A 26,263-nucleotide genomic window follows, 5' to 3' on the forward strand; every position below is an offset into this window, starting at 1 on the left:
AAACTATTAGAATACTAAAGATGCTGAAGAACAAAAATGTAATAGGAAAAAAATTACATTGAAATTGCAACAGAATCAACTTTGGGAAGGAAAAAGATTAATTTAAAGGAATAACAGTAAAAATTAATAATATAAATGTTACTTCTGGGAGTAATAATCACTGATAAAAATTAAATTAATACTCTAAATGAGTACTCTGCAAAAGAGAGTACATTTCTTGGACCTTAGCAAATACCTCCAAACTTATCTCCCTACTCCTACGTATACCCTTCTATTCTCCACATAGCCCACCAGTGGTAGCTTTAAAATCCCTTCACGATTAGATGGTGGCCTTCTTAGCTGGAAACACAACTGAGCTATTGTTTCCTGCAGAATAAAATGGAAGGCCCAAACTGGGTTCCCAAATTTCTCCCCCCCCCCACATCAGATCTGCTTCCAAGGTTGCAAAAGCGAGCCCATGTTTTATACAGCTTCAAAAGTGGCCTTGAAAAACCAGAAAGCTTGAGTATTTGGAAAAGTAACCATCAGAAATTAGGGCTTGTTTTAAAAACCATTCATTCTTTAATTCATTCATTCATTCATTCATTCATTCATTCATTCATTTTGAGGCAGCTCTTCATCCCAAAGCATTTCTTTGAACATTTCTTTTTACCTTGATTTAAAGAAAAAAATTAAAAACCTGTGATATTTAAATGGGAACCTTTTCAGCTCACTAACTTTTAACAAAATCTTTGTTAAAGATAAGGCTTTTAAAAAAATAAGTAGGTCTCACTGAATAGTAGGGACATACATATTTGCACTAAATATCTCGATGTTTATCAGAAATTCATACTTAACCGGACACCCTTTATCTTTATTTGCTAAATCCGGCAGCCTTATAGTCAAATGAAGGTGTTGATGATGACCAAAGGTAGAAGGAGGAGGAAAAGTTACTCTGAGCAGTAGGGGTACATCTTGTTATCTCCCCCTACATGGCAACAAGTATCACCAATCCATGAATGTTTTTTGTTGTTGTTGTTTGTTTATCTTAAGCAGATGGATGCCCTGAAGAAAAGGTAAGATTTCCCTCTGCATCTGGGTGATTTTACCATATTATGTTTGTAATTTTTTCCTTCAAACAATGATTTTTTTTTTAAAAAAAGCTAAACTCCACATATAGAAAAATAATATAGGAAGGAATCCATATTACACTACAATTTTGAATTTATTTAGGACCACATATTGGTATAATTAAGCAGAGCTCCATTCAAGAGAGTACATAATTACTCTCTGGAAGTATTTGTTGTGTGGTGTGTGGTCTTATGGGTTGGCTATGATGGAAACAGATGCTGAATTAGCCTGGAAAATAGTTTAACTCCCACCAGCAGAGACTGGCTCCTGGAAGTCTTCTAGGTACTAATCCTTCTTAGAGTCATCTAGTCAAAGGGAATTTTTATAACATGAATAAAAGATTGATTTTCATCCATTTTCTTCACTTTAAATCACATCACTTAACTGTTTCCTGAAATTAAATTTTCTCTAGGCTTCCTCTGAAACTCACCTCCAGTCATCTTTGGATAAATTTATCAAAACATTCATTTCTTCTTCTTGCATAAGCCGATAAGCTGCACTCACATGGTGATTCTCAAGGACTGAGCGATCATTATATAAAAGGGCAACATCTGACCTGATAATTAAAAACAAAATGTAAAGTACAGGATTCTTTAAATTTCATGAGTGTTGAATAAGAATACTCAAGTCACAAGATATCTATCTCATCAGTAAAGTTGATCTATTTGTCTATTCTTTTACCATTACCACACTATCTTGACTACTGTAGCTTTGTAGTGAGTCTTGAAGTTAGATAGTGTCAATTCTCCAACGTTGTTCTTCTCCCTCAGTAACGTATTGGCTATTCTGGTTCTTTTGCCTTTCCATATAAACTTTAACTCTGTTTGTCAATATTCACAAAATAACTTTCTGGGAGTTTGGTATTGCATTGAATCTGTAGATCAAATTGAGAAGAACTGACATCTTGACAATACTGAATTTTCCTACCATGAACATGGAATATCTCTCCATTGATTTAGTTCTTCTTTGAATTCTGTCATCAGGTTTTATAGTTTTCCTGGTATATATCTTATCCATATTTTGTTAGATTTACACCTAAGTATTTCATTTGTTTGGAATTTCAATTTTTTGATGTTAATATAAATGATAATTGTGATTTTAATTTCAAATTCCACTTGTTCATTGCTGGTATACAGGAAAATAGCTGAATTTTGTGTGTTAACCCTATATCCTGCAAAGTTTCTGTAATTGCTTGTTAGTTCTATCAGTTTTTTCATCAATTCTTTTGGATTTTCTATATAAACTATCATGTCACTTGTGAACAAAGACAGTTTTATGCCATCTTTCCCAATCTCTATACCTTTTGTTTCCTTTTCTTATCTTATTGCATTAAGTAGGACTTCCACTGTGATATTAAAAAAAAAAAATAGTGAGAAGGAACATCCTTGCCTTGTTCCTGATCTTAGTGGAAAAACTTCGTTTCTCACTGTGAAGTGTGCTATTAGTTGTCAAGTTTTTGTAGACATTCTTCATCAAGTTGAGGAAAGTCTCCTATATTCCTAGTTTACTGAGCATTTTTATCATGAATGGTGTTGGATTTTGTCAAATGCCTTTTCTGCATCTTGATATCATCATGTGTTTTTGTTCTTTAGAATGTTGATATGATGATTACCTTAACTGATTTTTGAATGTTCAGCTTGGGACTAAATCCCACTTGGTTATAGTGTTTCATTTCCTTTTAATTATCATAGTTTGAAAATATTATGCTTTTTCCTTTAAATTTGTAATCCAGATACCTGTGATTTAATTTAGATATGCCAAAGAAAGGGAAAAAAATTACTTGACATTTTCATTCAATCTGAATGAATCAACCCTCTGTTGATGAATCAACCCATTCCAGATAGTTGATTACCCACTATTTCCTATTAGCTTGGACTAAAATTACTTTGGGTGGGGGATGGAGGATGGAGGGGATAATATAAATCATTTGGTCTATTTATGATTCTAGGTTTTTTTTCTCCCATATAATGTTGCAATTCAATTTGAATATTTTGATCCCATAGCATTAAATTAACTGAGAAAATCATTTTTTAAACAAAATGTATGTTTCACCACCAATTTATAATGAACATTTTAAAATAATGAATTCATCAAGGGAAGTTTTCTTTTGTTTTTCACCTGTCCATATTTTCACATCATTTTATCATATCACTTGATCAAATAAACTATTTCAAGTTGCATTGTTGAAGTTAGTATTCTAGCATAAAGTTTGAAATATTCCAAGCATTCTCACATCTGTATAATGGAGCTCTGGTTGCTTATTCTTCTATCTTCTTAGGTTGCCAGATCATTTTGCAAGTGTGGAATGGAAGCAGAACCACTATGTTCAATGAATTAAAATGGTAAATCCATGTATATAAGTTGGCAAGTTGGAAGTAGGCAGCAAAAATAGCAAAAGGAAAGTCAATCTAAAACCTGTACAACTTTGCCTCCACTTTCCCCAATGCCCAGAGTCTTCATTTTTCATTCCTTCTGGTAGGGATATACTTTTGTCTTACTAAGCCTAAGACTTACTGTTTGTTTCAGGCTTTTCAGTCAGTAGTACTGATTATAGCACTCACCACTGAATGTTTACCAAAAAAAAATAGGTGAGGATAAATAAAAGAAAGAACTAAAGAAACCTGGTTTTTGTTGTAAGTTACCTATTCGAGATTTGTATCTAATAATCTACCAGATAAACCAAGCTTAATTATTAATCCAGCATAGGGAAAATGACCTATTAAGAAGAACAATTACGTATCTTCTGTTTCTAGACTATCATAGAAGTAGAAAAACATATGTAATTAGCTAATAGTACATAACTTCAAAATAGTTTTAATTTCAACCATGGCCTAAAAATTCCTTAACTGATAATCATAACTCAATATACAGAAAAGTACACCTGCAATCCTTATTTAAAAGATAATTAAATATATGTTTCCAATCTCTAGAATTTCACTCAGATTATGGGAAAAACTGACTTGTAAATCACATATCATTTGTGTCATATGGCCTCAAATCTAGCCATGACAGTGTTATTACATGATATAGCTCCAAGTAATACTGTCTTCTACTTTCAGCATCAAGCAAAAATGTATTTTTGAACCAGATTTAATTGTAAGAAACTATTATGATTTTGTCTCATAAATCAACAGGATTCTGAGAATACAGCACTGTCTTAATGTTTGAGATGGTCTTTGACTGCTAAGAAAAGAACAACTCTAAGCAACATTCAGTATCCATAGTAACATGTAGCTCAGTATTTTCACAAAAAAATTATTTTTATTTATTTACACTTTCAAGGATTTCATGTATTTTAATGTGTGTATTGAACTCAAATTTAGCACTGCACTATGTTCTAAATTATTTTTCACTTTTCATTACCCAGTATAGAGTTTTCCAAATTAGAAAAGCATTTTAAATTCAAGTAAAAATGAATAATATAAAATACAATAGAATTATTGATATTAGTAACATAAGACCTTATTTTTTCTTGGACAAAATATAAAGGCAACAGAGTTTTAAAAGCACACTATATTGTTAGATTTGTGGTCATTACAACTTTTTATTCATAGAATTTTCAAGTTCTTGTATAATTAATCCTTTAAATTGATCCTGATAAGCAATTTATAACAAAATAAACAAAATACTAGACCTTTTCTCTCCTTTATATACAATTTCTTAATGTAAAATTGGGGGGAAAAAAAGAACTCTTCTTCCTCCTCCCTCTCCTCTTCCTTTACTCTTTTTCTTCTCCTCCTTCCCTTCTTCCTTCTCTTCCACCACCTCCTTCTTTTTCTCCATTTCCTTATCCTTCTCTGCAGTCCAAAGTATAAGTAAGTTAGGACTCTTCCTCCAGTTGTAAATGGATGGTAAAGGAGAAAGCTAGAAGAGACAGCCTGACACTGCTGCTGGAGAAGGCCAGTCCATTGCCTTCACTTTTCAAAGTAGAAACAAGAAGTGTTCATTGGTAACAAATCTCTCACTCCTTTTCTCCTAAAACTATTGCCCTATACAGGGCTCAGTTCAGTAATGAGCTATCTTTAATTAAAATCTCACTCATTATGGATTCAGGGGACGTGGAAGAGTCGTTGACAAGAAAAAATGATCTGCACAGTCTACCTTTGCTCTGATGTTCAGCACAAAAATGGAACAACTCTCTCCACTCTGCAATGTGTAGGTTATTAACACCCCCTTCCACATGACCTGACCTCAATGTCTCTTTTTTCCCTTCTTGTTCTGCCAATCTTAGGGACTCTGGGTTTACACAGAATGCCTTCTTCAATATTTCACTGTATTTCAACTCTCCCTCTGTGTCCATCAAGGGACCACGTTTTCTAAGCCCATCCCATTTCAGGCTATAGAAGACTGGAACTATCATGCATCTGCCTCTGGCCATGGGATCAGAGTTGTAGGAAGAGGCTAGATTGAGAGTATCCCTCTTCTCAGCTTCTGAATTCTGCTACTGCCATCAGCTGACTATGTGTACATAGATAGATCATTTCACCTCTTGAGGTTTTTTTTCTCTGCTTAGGTTGTGAGACTTTGACCAGATGATCCATAATGTGGCTTTCTGTCACTTAGTCACTTGAGGCACTAAAAATGTCTAATATTTCAATAAAATGTTCCTATGCTCCCCACATTGAAAAATAATTTCCTATAGCTGCAAAATCAGGTGTTAACAATATTGCTATTAAAAAACAAATGAACAGACCACACAAAAACCTGCACATAATGTTTATAGCCTCTTTATTTATAACCTTTATTCAAAAATTTGGAAGTAACCAAGATATCTGTCAATTGGTGAATAAGGAGAGAACCTTTGCCACATGCATACAATGTAATGTTTGTTGTTCACCAGTGAAAAGAAATGAGCGATATATAGCACAAAGACTACGCCAGAATATGTACTATGGACTTTTAGTGAATAATAATTACAAATAATATTTCATTAATTATAACAAACGTACCATACCGATGCAAGATGTTAACAATAGGGGAAGCTGTAGGGTGGGGAAAGAGTACATGGTAACTATGTACTTTTCAGTTTTTCTGAGAATCTAAAGCTGCTCTAAGAAATAAAGTCTATTAATTTAAAAAATGAAAAAGTAAAAAATAAATTTAATTTTCCCTCAACAAGAATAGACAGGTCTACAGTAGTTCCAGAGAAACATCAGTCTGTCAATGTACATCTCCATCTCAAGCATATTTGACTAGTAAAAGACAGAGAAATTTCAGGATCCAATGTATAGAAAGCAAATTGGATCATGATGGGTCCTAGACACGTTCTGCCTCCCAGGCACTGAGATCTCTGTGCAACCAAAAGAGCAGAGAGCACCTTTCTGTTACGAACTGAATTATTTCCCTCCCAAATCCTATGTTGATGTACTCACCCTTTGTACCTTAGAATGGGACTGTATATGGAGATAGGCTTTTAAAGAGGTGATTAAAGTTAAATGAGGTCATAAGGGTGAGGCCTAACCAATATGGCGGTATTTTTCTTACAGGAAGAGAAAGAGATACCAGGAATGTGTACCCACAGAAAAAAAGCCATGTGAACACAGTGAAAGAGCAGCCATCTGCAAGCCAACGAGAGGGGTTTCAGCAGAAACCAAACCTGCTGACATTTCTTGGACTTCTAGACTCCAAAACTGTGAGAAAATTTCTGTTATTTAAACCACCCAATCTGTGATTTTGTGATGATAAATATATCTCCACTCTGGTATTTTGATTCTAATAACTGCCATTATTACCATCACTAAAAAATACCATTTTCTAATTATTTTAAGCTTAGAACTTCATGCTAACCTGGAAATACAGTTGCTTTGGTTTTTTTTCAGAAGTACAATTTTATTACTTTCAAATACATAATGATACTAAACTGATGCCTTAAACAATATGTTGTAAGATTTGTCTCAGTGAGCAGATGTCTGACTTGTGTGATAGTTCAGAATATTAATTCTGGGCAGAAAGAAGTTGTATGACACATTTTTACATTCTCTAAATTGCTAAATATGTCACCAAATATTTGTACAATTTTCTTGATAAATAAAAATCGTTTGTTAGCTTAAGAAATTTTGCTAAAATCTATTAAAACTATTCTTATTAGACATATTCGCTGTTATTTTTAAATTTTCTTAAAAATAAGTAATATGTGGAAAATAAATTTCAAGTTTTAATTAAAAGTTAATACTTTATATAACTTACCTGGTCTGAATGTGAAAGTTGTTTGTGGTTCCTGTATGCTCATAATCATGAATGGCAGCAGCAAAGACCATTGCTAAAATTTCCAGTTCAGTGAGCCAGTGCTAGTAAATTAAAGAAAGATACCATGGTATTTAGAAAGCAGAGCCATCTTGTATTTCTACAAAAGAGATTTTTCAGTGCATCCAGTATAAGTAGTCATATATATATATTAAATTATTTTTATTGATCTTAAAATACTTTTTTCCCTTATTTCACATACATTAATTGCATAATGGATGCTTCATGAAGTCAATGATTGTTTCATGGCTTGTAAATTCAAAAAGAGACATTATAATGTTCCTTGCTAATCGGAAAAGGAGAAATTTTCTATGATTTAAAAGGTGAACCCTCACTAGGTTTTTGAATTCAAAGGGGTTTGTTGCTAATTAAAATTAGCAATTTGGGTTCTCATGAAATCAGTTATAGTGTAGTGATTTCTTTTAGTTTAGTAATTTTTAACATATAGCCCATATATCATTGAAATGTTTTTAGCTCAACTTTTGTAGAAGCCTCTTCTATCAGGAAATTTCCTAAGAGTTGAAAATATTCACTTTTCTCATTAGAGAAACTGAACTTTGTTTTTATATTTAAAAATTTGGAAGAGTTTCTAAGAATTTACTAAATTTGCTCTTCATAGCACACATACTCTTGACTGTGCATATAAGTTAGTAATAAAAGAGAGAATAAATGTTTCATATAAAATCCAGACCACCTGCTTCAATATACATTGATCGTTCTGTTATCCATTGGACGGTTTAACAAATTTCTCTGCTATTATAAGCCTACTTTGGTAATTTGATAGTTTATTCATCGCTGACATTTAACATAACAGTTTTACTCCTCTATTATGGTAACCACATGTGACCACTTAAACTGAAAATAAATATAATTAAATAAAATTAAGCTCATTTTCCCAGTCACAGAAACCAAATTTTAGCTGCTTCATAGTCACATGTAGCAAGTAGTTACCAGATGGAACAGTGCAGTGTTCCTATCATCACAGACAGTTCTATTAGATAGAACCACCAGTAGGTGGTACTTGATGGTAGTAATGGAGGATCCAAATGATATGGAGCTTGCTCTTAGTAGTCTCATTCCATATACTTGAAACAATTAAATTGTACAAAGCAACAGAAAAATATAATGTAAACTACATGCATACTTGATAAAAGATCACAGTTTGAAGTACAATCAAAGAGCAGATTGAATGTCTATTTGATGGCAGTGATCTTGAAAGAAGGATGGACAAAGATTAGTATCTAAATGCAGTGTTAGGAACAGAGAGATTCTAAATAGAGCAAATGCAGAATGAGAGTGTAGAGGCTGATATGAAAGTCGAATTGCCAATTGTGTTGGAAAGTCAAGTGGAATGAGAATGGAAAGAGAGTGCAGCTTATGGGAAGAGTTGATAGACTACTTTGATTAGAGCTGATGAATTTGGATTTTGTATAAAATGCAAGAGGGAGCCATTGTAGGTCCATGACTCAGGAATGAGAGGTGACAACTGGTGAATTTCATAATTGACAAAGGCATGATCTTATTAATCTTTGCTCCCCTTCACATAACCTATCATGGTAATTGGCACATAGTAGGAACTTAATATTTGTCTGTTGACTTGAATTTCACCAGTTTTGTATTAGGAGGAGGTAGTAAGGAATAGTTGAAAGAGATTGTGGAATCAGACAATTTCTGGTTTTAAATCTTTGTCAATCATTAGGCAAACAAGTTATTTACCCTCTCAGCCAGAGCTCTCATGAAAATAGAATTAGTGATCATTCCCTGTGGAATTTTAAAAGAAGTTTTAAGTTAATGTATTCGCTGTACTTTTTCACAAATCTTGTCATATAGTAAAATACAGAACAGATGCCATTTTCCTGAACTTATTACCTTAAATGCACTGTAGAAGGCATTGAGTCTGGGAAATAATAGTGAGCTAACATATCTTTAGTGATTGCAATTCAAGAATAAATAGTCTCACAGCTGGATGACTGAAGCAGAAATGATTTTCAGAACCAAAGGGAGTTGATATAGCTAGCTATTCTGTGTTTATGGGTGCATTTAATTGTGAGTCATTAAAAGGAAGAATGGGCTGTATTATAAACTGAAGTAAGACTGGGCCTCCAATGTCCCCAGCGAGACCGTGGAATTAAACACCATGAAATGAATAGCAAGCAACTAAAGTCAAACCAGTTCTTGAGCCCCCAGAAACCCATTGTTTTATAAAAAAAATTATTCCTAGAAAAAAGTCACCTGTTTTCTTAAGTACTTCCTATTGATTATATTTAAGATTTATATATTTAACTGTGATTTTAAAAAAGTAACATTCAATATCTATAATAACATAGAATATGAAGTTGCAATTATACAAAAATACAATTAGGGCAGCAGAGATAAATTTTAATTATAGATTATCTCATAAGTATTTAAAATTATTATCTTCCTAGCTGTCAAAATTGACTATACTTATTTCCTGTTTTTAGTCTCATTATTCTCTGCTTCCCATAAATAGTACTTCTTCCATGAATCTCTCTTATTTATTGCCACATTATAGCCCTAATAAATAATTTTAAATTATAAAATGGTTTGGAAAGAGAGAAATGCTGAACCCTCACACTCAATTTAAAAGCACATCTATTCTGCATTAGCAAAAGTAGAATTTGGGGCTGATTTTTTAGCTTCTTGGTTGTTAATTCATTTTACACTGGTGCCAAATGAGAATTCTAACTCAGAAAATGAATGTTTAAATGCACAGATTTTGTAAATGATGCACGAGGACACGCCAGAGAAAATGAGACTGAATCCTATCACTCTTCCCAACTAGCATAGTGATCCATACGTAACCTATACTCTTCTGATTCCTCACGGACAGGCATAAAGGGTAAAAATGATGAGTCATGAGCAGTGCAGACACTGTGCTTCATCTAAACTACAGTTTTCACTTTGCATAGAGGAATGCTTAGGGAGACTAACTCTAAAAATGAGAAGTCCTCAAATTACATCATAGGGAGATACTGACCGCTATCAACAGTTCGCACAATGATGACAGAAAGAAAGAAGAAACTAACATTAACTGGACATTTTAGTTATATGGTCTCTAATTTGTATAATCATCCTATTTTCCATTTATGAGGTAAGTATTTTTACCTTCATCTGGCAGCAAACAAAGCTGAATCCTAAAGAATTGAATCAACCTGCCAAAGGCCACATAGCTATCAAGTGGAAGAGCAGGAATTCACCCCCAAATCTGATTTCAAAGTTTCTGTTCCTTCCAGAGATCAAAATATTCCTTCCATGGATGACAACAGCATTTGTTACTTGAGGGAGGTAATATGCAGAACACATTCTTCTAAGGTTTCAAAAGCAGAATTTCTAGATAATTTAACTGGGTATATTGATGGGTAGAAGCTAATAAAGCTCTAAGACTTATGATGTAAATTTTCATACCTCAATTTTTCAGTGTGTGTGTTTATATGTGTAAGGTTGGGAGAATTTCAGGTCAGAAAATCACATTGACCTATTAGTTCCTGGTGTGTCTAAAAGAGGATAATTAATAACTCTTTTAGTTAAATTATGGGGTTGGGTACTTTTTCTCTATCCCTTTGAATAGGATGACATAGTTTGCTATAACTTACCCAGTATAGAAAGTGAGTGTTATAATAATATTAATACATAATACACATAAAGTAATATATAATAAAAATAAGTTAATAATTGTTATCGACGTGAGGGTGTGTGTTAATACCCATTATGTGTCAGGAACTAGGTTAGGTGCTTTACATATATGATATCATTGACTCTTCACTGGTGGTCAGTATTATTAACCACATATTAATGACAAGAAAACCAAGGTAGAGAGCGAGTGAGCTAGGGTAGTGGTAAAGCAGGATTTCACACCTATGTCTGATTGCCTTGAAAGCCTGTACCCTTTCCACTCTTCCAAACATTGCTGTCTGGGAAGCCGTTTGTAAAAACAGAATTCCCACACAGTTTGTAGAACACAGAGTGGTACATTTTCTGTAGACTGATTGGAGAACAATTGAGTCATTCCAGAGTGTGGGGGTCTATTTCTGGGTGTGGTCAGTAGACTGCAACTGCCAAAGGAAATAGATCTCACATCATCTTTCTTTCTTCTACTCTTAATGTTAGAACACAGTGCCAGGAGCCCTTAAATACAAGTGTTCCTTTCAAGACCTCGGATGATTTGAAATTCAATGAGATATTTGAAGGTGGCTTGGTAGCACTTGGTGAAGGAATTTGCTCTTTAGCAAATGGATTGAGCTACCACACACCACTGTCACCTTGGCACAGAACTACAAGTTAACTAAGTGATAAAGGATAGAAAGAGACAGAGGCTGTACTGACATCCAATCTCTCTGCAGTGTCTACTCCCAAGCCAAGAGTATCCCATCTGACATTAACAAACGGAAGGACACTGGCTTCATCACAATCCCCTTCAGGCACTGGTCCTTAGAACACTTTGCAGGTGACAGGCTGTGTGAGTCACCTGACAATTTGGGGCTGCCACTGGAGTGCTCCATAAATGTCACACAGATAAGACTGTCCTGAAACAGCAGGACATCAACTAAAATACTGAAGTCAGTGACTTCAGTAACTTTCCCAAAGCTATAAAGCTGGCAGTGAAATCTAGTTTTGGCAACACTGTCAATAAATTCGTAATTCATTTTGCCTTTCCTCTTAGCATCTATCATAAAATTTCTCATTACTCTCTGCAGTTTAAATGTATCTTCCTGATCTTGGACAACAGTGACAATCTTCCACTAGGCTGTTTTTGTAATGGCCAAACTAATGGATGATTAAAGAGCCCACTAACACATTTTTGCTGAAGGATGAATAAATCAGAAACAAGTTCCCCCAAGAAAACCTGCTAAAGTAGAGTGAAGTTATGTTTATGACTGGTAAGTTATGGTCCTCTCAAAGAGTGACTATGTGATCTTCACTAATGTCAACTTTTAGGAGTCCTGCCGGGCTGGACCAGCTTTGTCCAGTATTCTGGAGAAGTTGGAATGGCTTGGTATATCCAGGAAAAAGTCCTCCTCACAATTCCGAGGAAAAAGTTCCATTGTGGATTTGAATTTCTCTATTTACCAATAATACAGCATCCTTCATTTCTTCAAACAGAGATTTCATTTCAGAACAGAGATTCTGAGGCTAAAATAGGAGACTTTTATTTAGCTCCCTTTATACTGATAGCGAAAATAAAATATACTTAAGCAGAAACATTTTTAAATGATGAAATTTTGCTTACCTCCCAGCATAAAATGGCATATATCTTCTCACTGCATGTCATAATTAAAGTAGATATTTTATTAGACTGAAGGCTTTACTTTTCCATTCCATTAAGTTCTGAAAAAACTGAATCACTTCAGTTTCCATTTCAGGGTACCACTTACATGTTATGTTTTTGAGTTAACTTTTTCAAAGCCACAGAACTCAGGAAAGAGGAAATGCCACACTTGAAATCCATCTGGCTATCAGATTCAAGACCAAGGCCTTAGAAAGGAAACAGTAAGCAGCTCTAACCAGGAAGGTAGTGAAGCAACTTTTTCAAGTAGAACAGCATTTGCAGCTGTCAGGAGGCAAAGAGTTCAAAAAACAGCTGTGATGATGAAGTCTTATTAGAACCAAAGGAACTTTAAAAGAATTTGTGTGTGTGTGTGTGTGTGTGTGTGTGTGCGTGTGTGAGTGCACATACTAGAAACAGTTATAAAGAAGGTTACATATGCTACTTTTTAAAAGCTTATAATATTCTAAAACTCTATCTTTGAATGCTTTATTTTCTACTTATTATTGTTAACTTCTACTCCATCCCTTTCCATGCCAAATCAGACTCCTAGAAAGAAGAGTGAGTAAACTGCAACCCAGGACCAAGCAAGTCCAGACATGGCTGCATTTGATCTCAGCCAATGGGCATGTTTATACCTTAAGTCTGTGATGCCCATACTTATACCTTACAACAGGAAAACCCAAGGTATGAGGTTGACAATACATGTAAGTTCAGCCTTCAATAAGGTCATGAGAAGGTCATGCTACTGTATCAGTGAAGGTTTTTGAGATTTCTGCCTCACCCAAATAGGATTTAACTCCAAAGCAGCATATATTACTTTGCAATATTGTTGTAGAACGCATATTTCTCTTGAATTGGTAGTAATATTCCAAGAAAATCCTTTATGAAAAGCCCAGCTAAGGGGTGCCTGGGTGGCTCAGTTGATTAAGCATCCAACTCTTAATCTCAGCTCAGGTCATGATCTCACGGTTTGTAAGTTCGAGCCCTGCCTCAGGCTCTGCACTGACAGTGTGGAGCTTGCTTGGGATTCTGTCTCTTTCTCTCTCTCTCTGCTCCTCCCTCCCCCTTGCTACATAAATAACTAAATAAATAAATACCTAAAAATTAAAAAAAAAAAGACAGCTGAGCTCCAACCATTAGCCATTATCAACTGCCAGCCAGTGACTGAGCCACCATGGATGTCTTTCCCAGTGATGTCCTTAGATATCTTCAGCAATACTTGCTAGCTGATTGTAAGCCCATGAGAGACCACAGTGACAACCTGCTAGTTGGGACCCTTCTAACTAGACCCTTGAGAGATATTGATAAATTGTTGTTTGAAGCCACTAAATTTTAGAGTAGTTTGTTTTAGAGCAACAGATAATTGAAACATGGCTTAGGAGTAGGATCTGAGCCCAAGGCATTGATAGATCTGTGATATTTTGGAGGAAAAGAAAGATGAAAAAGTGGAGTAGACAATTTCTTTAGTCATCATATGAGACACTATTGGATGAATCACAGCAAGTGGATGGTATATATAGTAAGCAACATACTATAGTTTCTTAGGAAAAAATAAAATTATTATGAGAATTTCCTGTATATAATAAAGTTTCCTGTATATAATAAAATATAATAATTATGTAACTGTTACAAGTTTTCAATATCTTCAGCACAACATACTGTGGCCCTAGGGACTTTGGTTGGGACCAGGTTAGGAATAGTCTCTGGTGTGGAAAGATGAGGTATTGAGGATCTTTGGGGCCCCAAAGAGCATTAGTTACATAGATCTGAGTGCCAATGACCCAAAAGAACAGGTGTGACTTCTGAAATCAAAATAGGTAGGAAATGCATATTATGGGGTTTGGTGGAACATTCTACGTACATGCACTTTATGGCACTGCTTCAGCATAGGCTGACACATAAGGAATCAAAAAGGTACTCACAGGGACTATATCCCTTTGAACCCATGTCAGTGTGGAATTTTTAGAAGAGTTATTCCTTCCTTTTCATTTCTGGGAGTCACCCTAAACTCTGATACTTTTCAGAAATTCCAGGCAGTGCCAGAGTTCCTAACATGAACTCACTGTTGTCCCAGGATTGCACTGCTGGATTATTTATTTACTTATTCATTGATTCATTCAGATGTAAAGAAAAGGAAGGAGAATTTGGAAAAATTCACATAAATAATTTCCAAAATCCCTATTAAGATTTCATTATAATTAGCAATGCAAGTAAAAGAGAAAAATCCACTGAAGTCAGCTTGAGAGAACATGGCAATATGAGGGAAGAGAACTGTAACTAGCTTTTATCCCAAAGACTTTTTATCTAGGTCACTTTTCTTGGTTGATTCCTATGGGAAAACAATTTATAAACAAAATGTTCTAGAGTCCAAATTTTGGCAAATTTGCAGTATATTTACATTTGCCTCTGGGTATCTTTTTATCATTGAGTTAAAATATTTTTTTGGATAATGTATATTATGAATAACTCACTAACCCTAAAAAATACAAAAGATTACTTCTTATAATACTTTTATGGGTATTAGAGGGACAATGGCAATATGGAGAAAAGGAATTTGATGTTACAAACTAACAAACTTCAGTTAGGAAAGCTTTCTTACCATGATACCTGTATGAAGCATTATGTAATGCACAGTTTGAGTGACATCAGCTGCATGAATCAAATTGTGATAAGGATTTTTGTACTTGCTGTAACCAACTTCTAAAGCTTCTGCAAAGCAAATTAGGCAAGAAACAGGAATCTGCGAAAAGTAATAATTATGATTATATTTTGATAAAATAGTAGCACTAAGTCAACATAAGCACAACAATGTTCAGGATGGAACACAATTGTGAGTCAGATGTGGGCAGGAGTTTTTTTTGCAGTTAAATGTAGGCTGTTCCGAAAAATGATTTCATTAACCTGTTAGCTTTCAATCCTAAGATTATAAACTCATGTGTTTAACTAAGAGAGATGAATTAACAATATCACCCATATTGTGGTCTTTAAATGTTTATATCTTCCAGAGTCAAGACAGAAGGCTAGTTCTTAAAAGGGTAAAATTCCCAGTTACAATTGAAGTCTGTTTTTTCTATCTGTAGTACAAAGGATTAAAATAAATGACCTCCCAGTACCCTCTAGCTCTAAAAATGCCATGATTCCATTGGAAATGCTGAAGGGTACAAGTTTCAGAGTGCTCAGAAATCTGGATCAAATCTGTTGCTTAAATGGCTCTAAATGAAGTTAATTAGAAGCCCTTTCATCTCAGTTTAAGAAAACCTGCCAATAAAGATTCATTCTATGTTTGTGAAACATAGAAGAGCATCTTTTTTTTTTAAGAAAACATAGCTCACAGTCTCTACATGACTATTCTGGGAGTAATTCAGGGGGATGTTGGTATCTTGTTGGAATGATGCTACAATGGCCTCATGACATCCATGTGGATATATGTCAGTGAGTCATGGAAAATGGATATATCGTGTGGTAAACTCATCCCCTAGTTCTGTGACCTGCTAATTAGAAACATTAAAAATGCATTGATTAATGACTCAATGTTCTGCTTTTTCATTCTTATTCAGATAACCAATTCTAAGAGCATTTCACTTTTGTCCCATGTTTCTGACCTTGAAACGATTGATAAGATCATATCTGGTAAACAGTTCATAAATCATAAACTTCAGGCTGTGCTCTCCACTTGCTTCATTTAAGGCAAATACATCAAAAGACCATTTATCAACATCCTGTAAAAAAAAAGAGGAAATACTTTAAATGGCAATATTATATAGTTCTATTTCTCTCTATGAAAAGATCAAGCATTGTAGATTCAGCAGGTTACATTTTGATTTAGAACATCTGACTATATTTTGCAGAGTTTGATATGACAGGGCCACTTAGCATCCATGGGTTCACAAAAGTGAGGCCATAATGTGTAATGTAGTGTTAAGATTTTCCTTAATCCTTTAATCCCAAAGTTATCAAACTTGATGTAATAAACCTGTTAACACTATAATACTAACCTTATCCTCAATCTTTCTTCAAATTCATACCATAAGTCACTTTCTCAGAGTGGGCTTCATTTTCAGGTAGAATTACGGGTTATGTGGTGATGTCAATGGGGAGATGGGGGAAAGTAGCCCCAACTTCTCTTTCCCATCCACCACCTTCTACACGGCTTGAAATTACACCCTAAGAGTTAGTACTTTGGTTTAAAGCTTTGATATTTTATGTCTTCCTTTAAGATGCAAACACCCTAGAAAGGTAGAGTATATACAACCTTGTTACTCACTGTACCCTTGATCGATTCATTTACACTTTCCTCCAAGGACAGATGAAAAGGAAAAAGAAGTGGGTCTTTTGACTGACGTGAAGGAAGAGGAGAGTAATTGCAGCATTTCAGGAGATTCTTTAGAGAAGTGGTCAGGCTTATAGGCAAACACATACATACCCTTGGAAAAAAACCACTGCCAGTGGGAGAGAAAGCCAAACTGTTACAGCTACCTCCTGATGTTTGCTTTGGGGTAATTGCAGGATGAATACTTGCAGAGGTGTTCACAAAATGGACTTGTAACAAGTGATACTAAGTCCTATATACTAAGGAGGTTTTAATGTAAATTTGAAGCTCCAATACTAAACAAATCACTGAAATTTTAAAAATTTAAAGAAATACAACAGTCAGCTCTGATTATTAGAAACTATTAGCAAAGTGTGGGTTTACATACACACAACAGGTTTACTATTGAATAGTAAGTGGGAAACCTTAAAGCTAGGTATTAATTTTGAATTTGGGCTGGCATTGTTTAGAACTTGGTTCATTTAACACATTTTTACAGAGGCCAATTATCTGTACTATAACATGATGAAACCTGAGAATCTGATAAAAAGTATTCAGTCTCCTAAAAATACTGCTTTTGAAAATAGTAATAACAGCTTCCAATGGTAATTTTAATCACTTGAAAACACCAATGAAATATTTTTGTTTTATTTGCTTGCATGCTTTTGTTAAATTCCTCACATTTGGCCCTGATTTGATCCCCAAACACTTGCTTTATCTTTTTATATCTTTGTAAATTTAGAATCGCTAAAAGTTGTCTTAGAAGGCATTTTGCCATCGTAAAGCTCAAATGAGGCCAACAAATCTTTTATCAAATTCCAAAGCTAACACAGAAGAATTAGTTCAGATTGTTAGGAAACTGCTATTTATAGTTCTTGCAAGGGGTTTCCCACTGAATGAAAGGTTAGTTCTCTACTTTGGGGGATTTTTATCAACAATGATAATTTACATTTATAAACTACTGCAGATGCTTGATTAAGAACAAACAAGACAAGAAGGTATCTCAGGAAATAAGAACTATTTAACAAAAATATTCTTTACTGGTGGCTATTTCCTTCTGCAACCTGTTAGTTTATATATTTTTTCTATACTGAACTTTAGAAAAATGTTTACTTTCTCTCATACTAAAACATTGTGTTGGTTTCTAAGTAAAGGTTATTAAAATAAGAAAAATAAAAATAAGTAACATTCTTGCCCACATTTGAGTAAATAAAAATCTCACAAGATCCAAGGAGTAATTAATATCCTACAATGTGACATTTCAGTTATATACTCCTTTATTATAGCTTTAGAAACATAAACACAGGGACCCCTGGGTGACTCAGTCAGTTAAGCAGCCAAGTTCAGCTCAGGTTGTGATCTCACGGTTTGTGAGTTCAAGCCCCATGTTGGGCTCTGTGCTGACAGCTCAGAGCCTGCAGCCTGCTTCAGATTCTGTGTCTCCCTCTCTCTCTGCCCCTCTCCCACTCATGCTGTCTCTCTCTCTCTCAAAAATTAATAAACATTAAAAAAAAGAAACACAAACATAAAAAAGTGCCCAAGAAAAACTATCCTTTTAAGTTAATAAGATGAAAGTCTAATATGGAACAGAGAAAAAAAAAAAAACAAATGCAAAGGGTACCCTTAAAAATAAATTAACAAAAGAAAACAATATAAATTGAAACTAGAAAAAGAGTTTAATAAATCACAAATAAAGCAACTCAGGATATTCTGTTGCCAGTGTCCTTTAAATTCTTGGTTGATACAGGAAAACAACCATGAAACTATTAGAGGAGACAAAGTTGAATGTCTCTACCCAAATTCAACAATAGAAAGAAATAAGAGATATTGAATAATAAGCCTACAAACTGCCTCTAGAAATAGGAACAGTGCTCACATGGGCACACACAGTGGAGACAAGTGAATCCAAAGCTTTTACCACTTCAGAGTTTTGACTCTAGTTATTTCTAATATATTTAATACTGCAATGGGGCCTCCACCACAGGAAAAGCAGAGATGAGAGAGACAAATTTCTTTTGTTTTCTTTCTTAATTTTATCTTTTTATATTTTCTCAGAACTAAAATTCCAAACAAATTTTTCATGTAAGTTTTGTCCTGAAACATTTTTTTTAATGCATGCAACTTTTCCATAGTATATACATAACAAGATATGTATATTCTGACAAGTCCTGGTGCCATCTCAAAACTGAATTCAAGATCCACCTAAATAAAGCACAAAGAAGAAAAGAAAGCACATATGTGTGTGCACACACGTGCATATGCATTGATAGCTTGTTGGTGTCAATCAATCCTCATTTAAGTCTACAATGAGTCATGATTCAGAACACACGACATGTTGAAAATGGTTAAAATACTACTTATATACAAACATATAAGCTGCAGCAAAGACCTATTTTCATGTTCTCCCAACCATTTTAAGATTTGAAAAATGACTGTTTGAAAAAGTTAAAATAATTAAAATCATTTCACCTTTAATGTTATTATGACAGCTTCTGGATATGCCAAACCAACCATGTGATAGGACTTTCTGTACATCCTGAAAGAGAAAAATAAGTGTATATATAAAACTCATTTACTCAAAGTTTTCAGCTATTTTTTAAGAGATAAGGGAAAAGATTACTTTTGACTTTTTCAACTTTCATTTTTAGGGACAAGCTCCCTTTGTGGTAACGATGACAACTATGGTCACCATTTATTGAGCATCTACAATGTGGAATATGCTCAAATGAATTTGTGCACAACCACCCTACAAAGTCAATATGATTGACATCTCGCCTGTAACTTCATCTTATTAAAAGAGACTGTCCTTTGTATATGCAACAAAGCATTCTGGCATGTCATCATATCAATGACAGAAGGGTATTCTTGTTTTGTGTTCATTTATGTGGCAAAATTTTCAATCTAGAAGCTGAAATGTCATTAAAATTATTGCCTTTATGTATTCCTTTCTTCTTTGTTTTTTATAAAATGTAAATTATAAATTATAAGAGACAATACATAGTATCATCAGAATTTATACAGCTTTTATATTTTTAAGTTAATAACATTGGGGCAGACCATATTGACAAAAATTGCTTAAGTCTGTTCAAATTGTCATTTAATAAAATTTAAGAAAAATTATACAGAAAGAACAAATTTATTTCTATTTTGATAGCATCAATAAAATGTTTTTATTAATCAGTAATTTGTTGGATTTTTTCCATCTTCTAATGGGCAACCAAAATGATATAAACCAAATATATGAAATGCCTCCACTGGTTCATGTGAGAATAGGATCAGTGTGATACCCCAATGTGTAGAAATAACAATAGGCTTCAATTTCAGAACTGGAAGATACATGGTTCATCCACAAAGTCCTGGGAAGAAAGAATTTATTAATCATATCCCTTTTTATATTATTAGTGCATAAGAAAGCTGCATTTATCGACTATATTGTTGTAACTTTTCCCAAAATGCCTGAATAAAATAATTATTTAATGATTATATCATTAGTTAAACAAGGGAGGTCAACATAAGAATAGTCACTTGGAAGTTTTGCAGCTTTCATAAAACCACTACAGAAGATGTTAACCTTTTTGATTCAATATACCTTCTATTAAAAATCTATAAGATGTATTACTTAATTTCTATGTAAAACCTATCTTTTCATAAAATAATAAATGCTAAAAATTCATGTTTCCCTTTTTAATCTTGACTTCTTGGAAGCTCAGAATTAAAATATTGCATTTGCATACATATCTGTCCTAGGTTTTCTTGATAAAGTATTTTGCCACTTTATTACAGAGACATTATTTATTTCTATATTTCCATTTTATGCTTATTTTAAATGACTCTAAATGATTTTTGAGTGTGAGTAATTGGTTATAATAAAAAAATTATCCTTATCCTCTATCTCTATTGGAAGATTTCAGAGCAGTTTATAAATAAAAATACTTATATTAATTACTCTATTGAGATCGGTGTAATTATTCTAGTCTTGCAGGGCAAGGAAACTAGCAATTACACTATAACAGACCCAGAAAATAATTATTGTCAATAATGATGTTTAGTTGTTTTGTGGTTTTTTTTTTTTTTTTGAGGCACCAGTCTTTTCTATTTTTCTAGTCATTAGAAAGGCACAGAAAGGCAGTAGGCTGTAACGAAGAGAAGACATACTTTCAATTACAGACTCACTATTGAAAGACATACTTTCAATTACAGACTCACTCACTATCTATGCGACCTTTGGAAAGCTATTTAATGTCACTCATCTGTAAAACAAGGATAATTATAAGCTTTTTGTGAAGAGTAAATGATGTAAATGCCTGGCATAATATAATAAGTCTCAACACAAGAAAGCCATTATTAGTATTAATGTTACTGTTCTCACTATTCTGCAGCCAGTGCTGTTGGCTGCAGTTCTTAGGTTCTTCAGGGCTCCCTGGGCTCTGTGGGAGTTCTGGTGCTGTTTCCTTAGACCTGGAGTAGGTTGAGAAATGAGTATCAGTGTGCGTTTTCCTTACATGGAATGTAAAGAAAGACAAAGCAGATTATCTTTCTGAGGAGACAGAGAAACTTTCCCATTATTCTTTTCCAATCCTATAATTTGGAGTAAAATATTAGGACAAAAAATTAGGATGTTTGGAATCAGAATCGATGTAGGGGAAACCTTAATACAGTTGCCTCACACTTGAGTAAATAGCTGATATATTAGAAGTTGCTGAAAAAGAATAGTGAGTTTCCTAGGTTCCTTCAGGTGGTATAAGTTCAACTGGAAATACGGTGGATTATTTTTGGAAGTTTTTACTGCAATTGCAAAATATAATTCAAAACCTAAACAAAACAAAACAAAACAAAACAACACACACAAAAATAAAAATGACTTTATGTCAGACACTGCGTTAGGTAAGAGACCAGTGGCAAATAAGAAAACTACATCTGCTGCTTTCACAGGGCTTACTGAGCAGTGAAGAGGGACAATAAATAAAAATATATGATTACAGGGGTGCCTTGGTGGCTCACCTGGCGCGCGCGCGCACACACACACACACACACACACACACATATATATATATATATATATATACACACACACACACACACACACACACACACATATATATATATATATATATAAAACAACACTAAGCACTATGAGGTAAACTGCTGGTTAGGGTAGAGAAAGTGATGAACAGTGTATACAGAGTACTCAGGGAAGGCCTCTGAAAAGATAGAAAGGACCAGGAAGGGGGAAGGGTGGGGAAAATCACTTTTGGTAGAGGGAATAACAGGACAAGTGGCCCCAAGGGAAGAAAGAGTTAGGGATCTCCATGGGGTTGAAATCAGAGCAGTACAGATACTCAGTTAAAAATAAAGGTAGCATTCAATAAGGTGAGAAGGTAAAAGGGGGCCTAACCTGCAAATCCATGATACAGAAGTCACTTTTAATACTAAGTGAAATGGAAAATCAACCGATGGTTTTAAGCTTAAGAGTGACAGGGACTAATTTATATATTTAAAATTGACTTGTTTGGAGAGGGCACTTGTGGAAGAGGGAGGCCCAACTGGAAAGCTACTGTCCCATTTCTGATGGCAAGTAACAGAAATGGAGACTGGGATTGCAGGAGTAAAGATGGAAAAGCAAGTAGATTGGAGGTACTTTTGGATGAGCAAATTGCCAGGACCTGCCAAGGCACTGAGTCTTGGGAGGGGAGACTTGACAGGATGCTCAGGAAGTCTTTCTAACTTTCAAAACTGAAGACAATTATCTTTGAAAACTGAAGAGAAGCATATGCCATTATTTCTATGCACCTACTAAAGGGGCTACAAGAGTAATAAAGAGATTTCATTTCCTTGTGTTTGTTGCATATTGATTTCTTCCAGACTGCATGCTGGTTTAGTTGTCTTAAATACATTTTATATCTCTATAACCTACTAAGTAAAATATTTTATGTAGCATATGGAAAAAATGAAAATGTAGGATATCAATGTATTTTGCAGAAATCTTAATCTTTTATTGGGTGGGAATAGAAATTTACCTCCACAGTTTGCCTCCTTTTTAGTTTGCCAAGTTCTACAATATTTTCTTTAAAAAGACCAAATACATATTCTTTCAGCAAATCACACATACTGTCTTTTATCTGTAATTCTTTCACTGACTTTCTGAACTCCTATTGAGATGTTAATATTGATTTGATGTTAATGAGAATCAATAACTGTCACACACTTTCCAAAATTGTTTTTTTTTTAAATGGGAATAGATATTCCTTCTCTCCAGCTCTGCCTCCTTGTTGCAGACTTCTGGTCCCACCCAGCAGAGTTGGGACCAGTTTATGCATCTTGTAAGGGGGTGTGGGTATCTCCTCACCACACTGATGGAAGATTCTGTTATAAAAGCCAATTAGATATGGTTAATAAATACTCAAAATAATTTAAATAATCACTGACTGGTTGTTATTGTATATAATATAGGCACAAGCCAAGATACTTCAAGCTTTATGTGCTGTATTTATATTTTCAAATGGCATCAAATACTTCTTGCAATGCATTCTCATTTACATTTTTAGAAACCCAAATGTGTTCCTATTGTTCCTTTAACACAGGAAAATTAAAGTTTATAATGTTCATTCAAATTAATAAGTAGAGATGTCAAAAGATTAAAAATGATGTGGTCTCTCTTAAATTTAAGTACATTGACAAAAAATTCTGTTCCTCAATTTTATTAGTTTCAAAAATGTTTCATCTTTTTATATATCATTTAATATAATTTAATTGTTTTTTAATCCAAGAGATTTCTAAAGACTAATTTTTTAAATTGTCAGATGTAACATGTTTATTTCAAGTCTTTAACTTTAGTTCTAGAACATCTTGTTTGCTAGATAGAAAAAAAAAAAAGCCTGTATTCTTAAGGGCTAAATGAATATAAAATTAGGCCACATCAACATGTATTTCACAGGGCTCCTGGATGGCACCTTGTGGTTAAGCCTCAAACTCTGGTTTCTGCTCAGGTCATGATCTCATGAGTTCGTGGGTTCAGCACCCCTGACCCCACACACACCCCCTCCTGTGCACCCCCGCCATGGGGCACTGGGTAGCATGGAGCCTGCTTGGGATTCTCTCTCTCTCTCTCTCTCTCTCTCTCTCTCTCCCACACTCTCTCTTTGCTCCTCTCCTGCTCATGCTCTCTTTCTCTCCCTCAAATTAATAAACTAAAAGACAAAAAACAAAACAACAGCAACAAAACCATGTATTTCACATCAGAAACTACAGCGATTTGATTTGGTGCTTCTAGGAGGCCTCAAGTATTCCTTGCTTCAGTGACAGAAATGTTAAAAAACTCTTCAAAAGCTCATGGGATCTTTCCTTCCATGATGGAAAGAGGATGGTCTTTTCACTTTAATACAGAGAAAGGCCTGTTTGATTTTAGTATGTAGTACAGAACTCATTTTTCTGAAGTGTTACATTTTACAGGTAAAATTAGTTGTGTAACATATGAGTGTGTTATAACTTCTTAAACAGTTACTCACAAAGGTTCATTTGAGGGCACTGGTCAGTCAAGTCTTTGCTTTTAGTCTTTATGTCATTTTAAAAGAAATAAAAATAATAAACCCAGGATAAAACATTTTTGTTATAGGCAAGCTCATAATAAAGCCCTAAATTTGTTCATTCTATGTATACTTATAATTGAAGTTTTCTTCAAGAAGCAAAATATTTGACTCACATAACTTTGATATGGTAAGTTTATCTTCTGCTTTCCAAATTTTATCATCTTGAGATACTAACAGTGTCACTTACCTTTCCACAAAAATCCCTGCTTGAACAGCATGCACGATGCTTCGAAATTTTGGCTTTTCCTCAGATTTCTTTTTCATCATCCCCATTTTCCGTGTAAAAGTAGAAGCCAACCAGTCCCGTACTTCCAATGGGACTGAATCAGTCTGAATGTCACTGAGCTCATCATCGGTATCCAGCAGTCTTCTACAAAAATGTATACTGATTAAACTTGAGGAAAAAGTGAAGAAAAACTGATAATAAAACAAACACTGCAATAGGACTTAAAATACAGCAAATCACTCTCTGATCACCCCTCAATATGAGCTGTCTCAAAAAAGGAAAATGATTGGATTAACATTTGGAAAGCTCTGAATTCCTCAAACTGATTCTCTTCTGAAGGCAAGCACTAAGGGCCTTGAACATTTGCAGCTTCCCCAACACTAAAGTGTAGCAATACCAGTCTGAAGATATCAATTAATATACTATTCTTGTAATGAACAAAACTAAAATAGAGAAGAAGTTTCATAAACAGATGTCTGTTATTAAAGGAGGCAACTGGAGTGGAAAGAACAAAGGGGACTGGAAGTTGTAAAAGTCACCTTGTAGTTAATAACCTTGGGTATATATGGTACTGATAGCACAAACTATTTGAATAAGGCCTTGGTGTTTACAAAAGTCAGTGTTATTTCATTTGATCAGGATCTCTACATTTTAGGAAAATAATAAATTAAGTACTCTAAAAGATATTTATTCCGATAGCAGCACCACAGTTTAAAAAGTGAAGAAAAAAAAAGAAACAAATGGATTATTTTGAAAGCTCATTTTAGGTGACAGAGCCAGTGGAAGTGGAAGAGAAACACTTCTGGCTTCTTGAGGAAAACTTCAGTATTTTGCTCTCCTGAGGGTGGGGATCGGTGGGTTTAGAATTGCTGGCTGAGGAAATCAACAAAGTGAGTGAGGAAGCGATCGGGCACTGCAACAGGTGCTCTGTCACTCTCCTGTATAAGCTCCACACAGACAACACTGACTGGACTGATGGGTAGTAATACCTGCCCTTAAGGCTGGTCAGCTCCAATCACCCAGAACTCCCGAAAGGTCTGAACTGGCAAGATAGTGTGAAAGGCTCCCCACAAAATATAGAAACTCTACAGAGCGATTGAGCTTTGCCTCCAGAAAGAACAGAGGCCAGCTCTGTCTCATTTGACTTCATTATTTCCTTGTCAGTGCACCAATTTAATAAATCCTAGGTATTTTTAGCACATTGTAGTTTTGACTTTTGGATTCCATTCGCTTGGGTAAATCTCTTTGTACAGAGTGAAGCCTAAGAATCATAAGCTGATGGAAGGTAGCCAGAAATGACAGCGTGTGCTAAAGCCTCCAGAACAAGTCACACTAACTTGAGAGGGCAGGGACCCAGTAAAGGGCAAAAAAAATTAGAAAGGCCACCCAAAGCACCCAGTGTTACCAAAAAAGGCTCAAAAGATTATACGATGACCTCTATGTGCTGCTGTTCTCTATAAACAGAGCACAGTCATTTGCCAGTATTTATTTTTCATGGTATT

At 34.5% G+C, this 26,263-nt stretch overlaps 1 protein-coding gene across 14 annotated transcripts in view; it reads right to left on the minus strand.

The window, feature by feature from the left end:
* The window catches only part of PDE1A (phosphodiesterase 1A), a 326,620-nt gene that overhangs the window by 48,236 nt on the left and 252,121 nt on the right, over positions 1-26,263 (minus strand). For all 14 annotated transcript variants that reach the window (XM_042994857.1, XM_042994856.1, XM_042994854.1 and 11 more), the window contains 6 exons: positions 24,723-24,905; positions 19,419-19,485; positions 16,243-16,359; positions 15,240-15,380; positions 7,297-7,397; positions 1,541-1,666 (listed from right to left, as the gene is read on the minus strand). In XM_042994857.1, the coding sequence (XP_042850791.1) occupies positions 1,541-1,666; positions 7,297-7,397; positions 15,240-15,380; positions 16,243-16,359; positions 19,419-19,485; positions 24,723-24,905 (735 nt within the window). The remainder of the gene's footprint in view (positions 1-1,540; positions 1,667-7,296; positions 7,398-15,239; positions 15,381-16,242; positions 16,360-19,418; positions 19,486-24,722; positions 24,906-26,263) is intronic.

Source organism: Panthera tigris, chromosome C1, assembly GCF_018350195.1.
Source record: "Panthera tigris isolate Pti1 chromosome C1, P.tigris_Pti1_mat1.1, whole genome shotgun sequence".
Taxonomy (NCBI): Eukaryota; Metazoa; Chordata; class Mammalia; order Carnivora; family Felidae; genus Panthera; species Panthera tigris.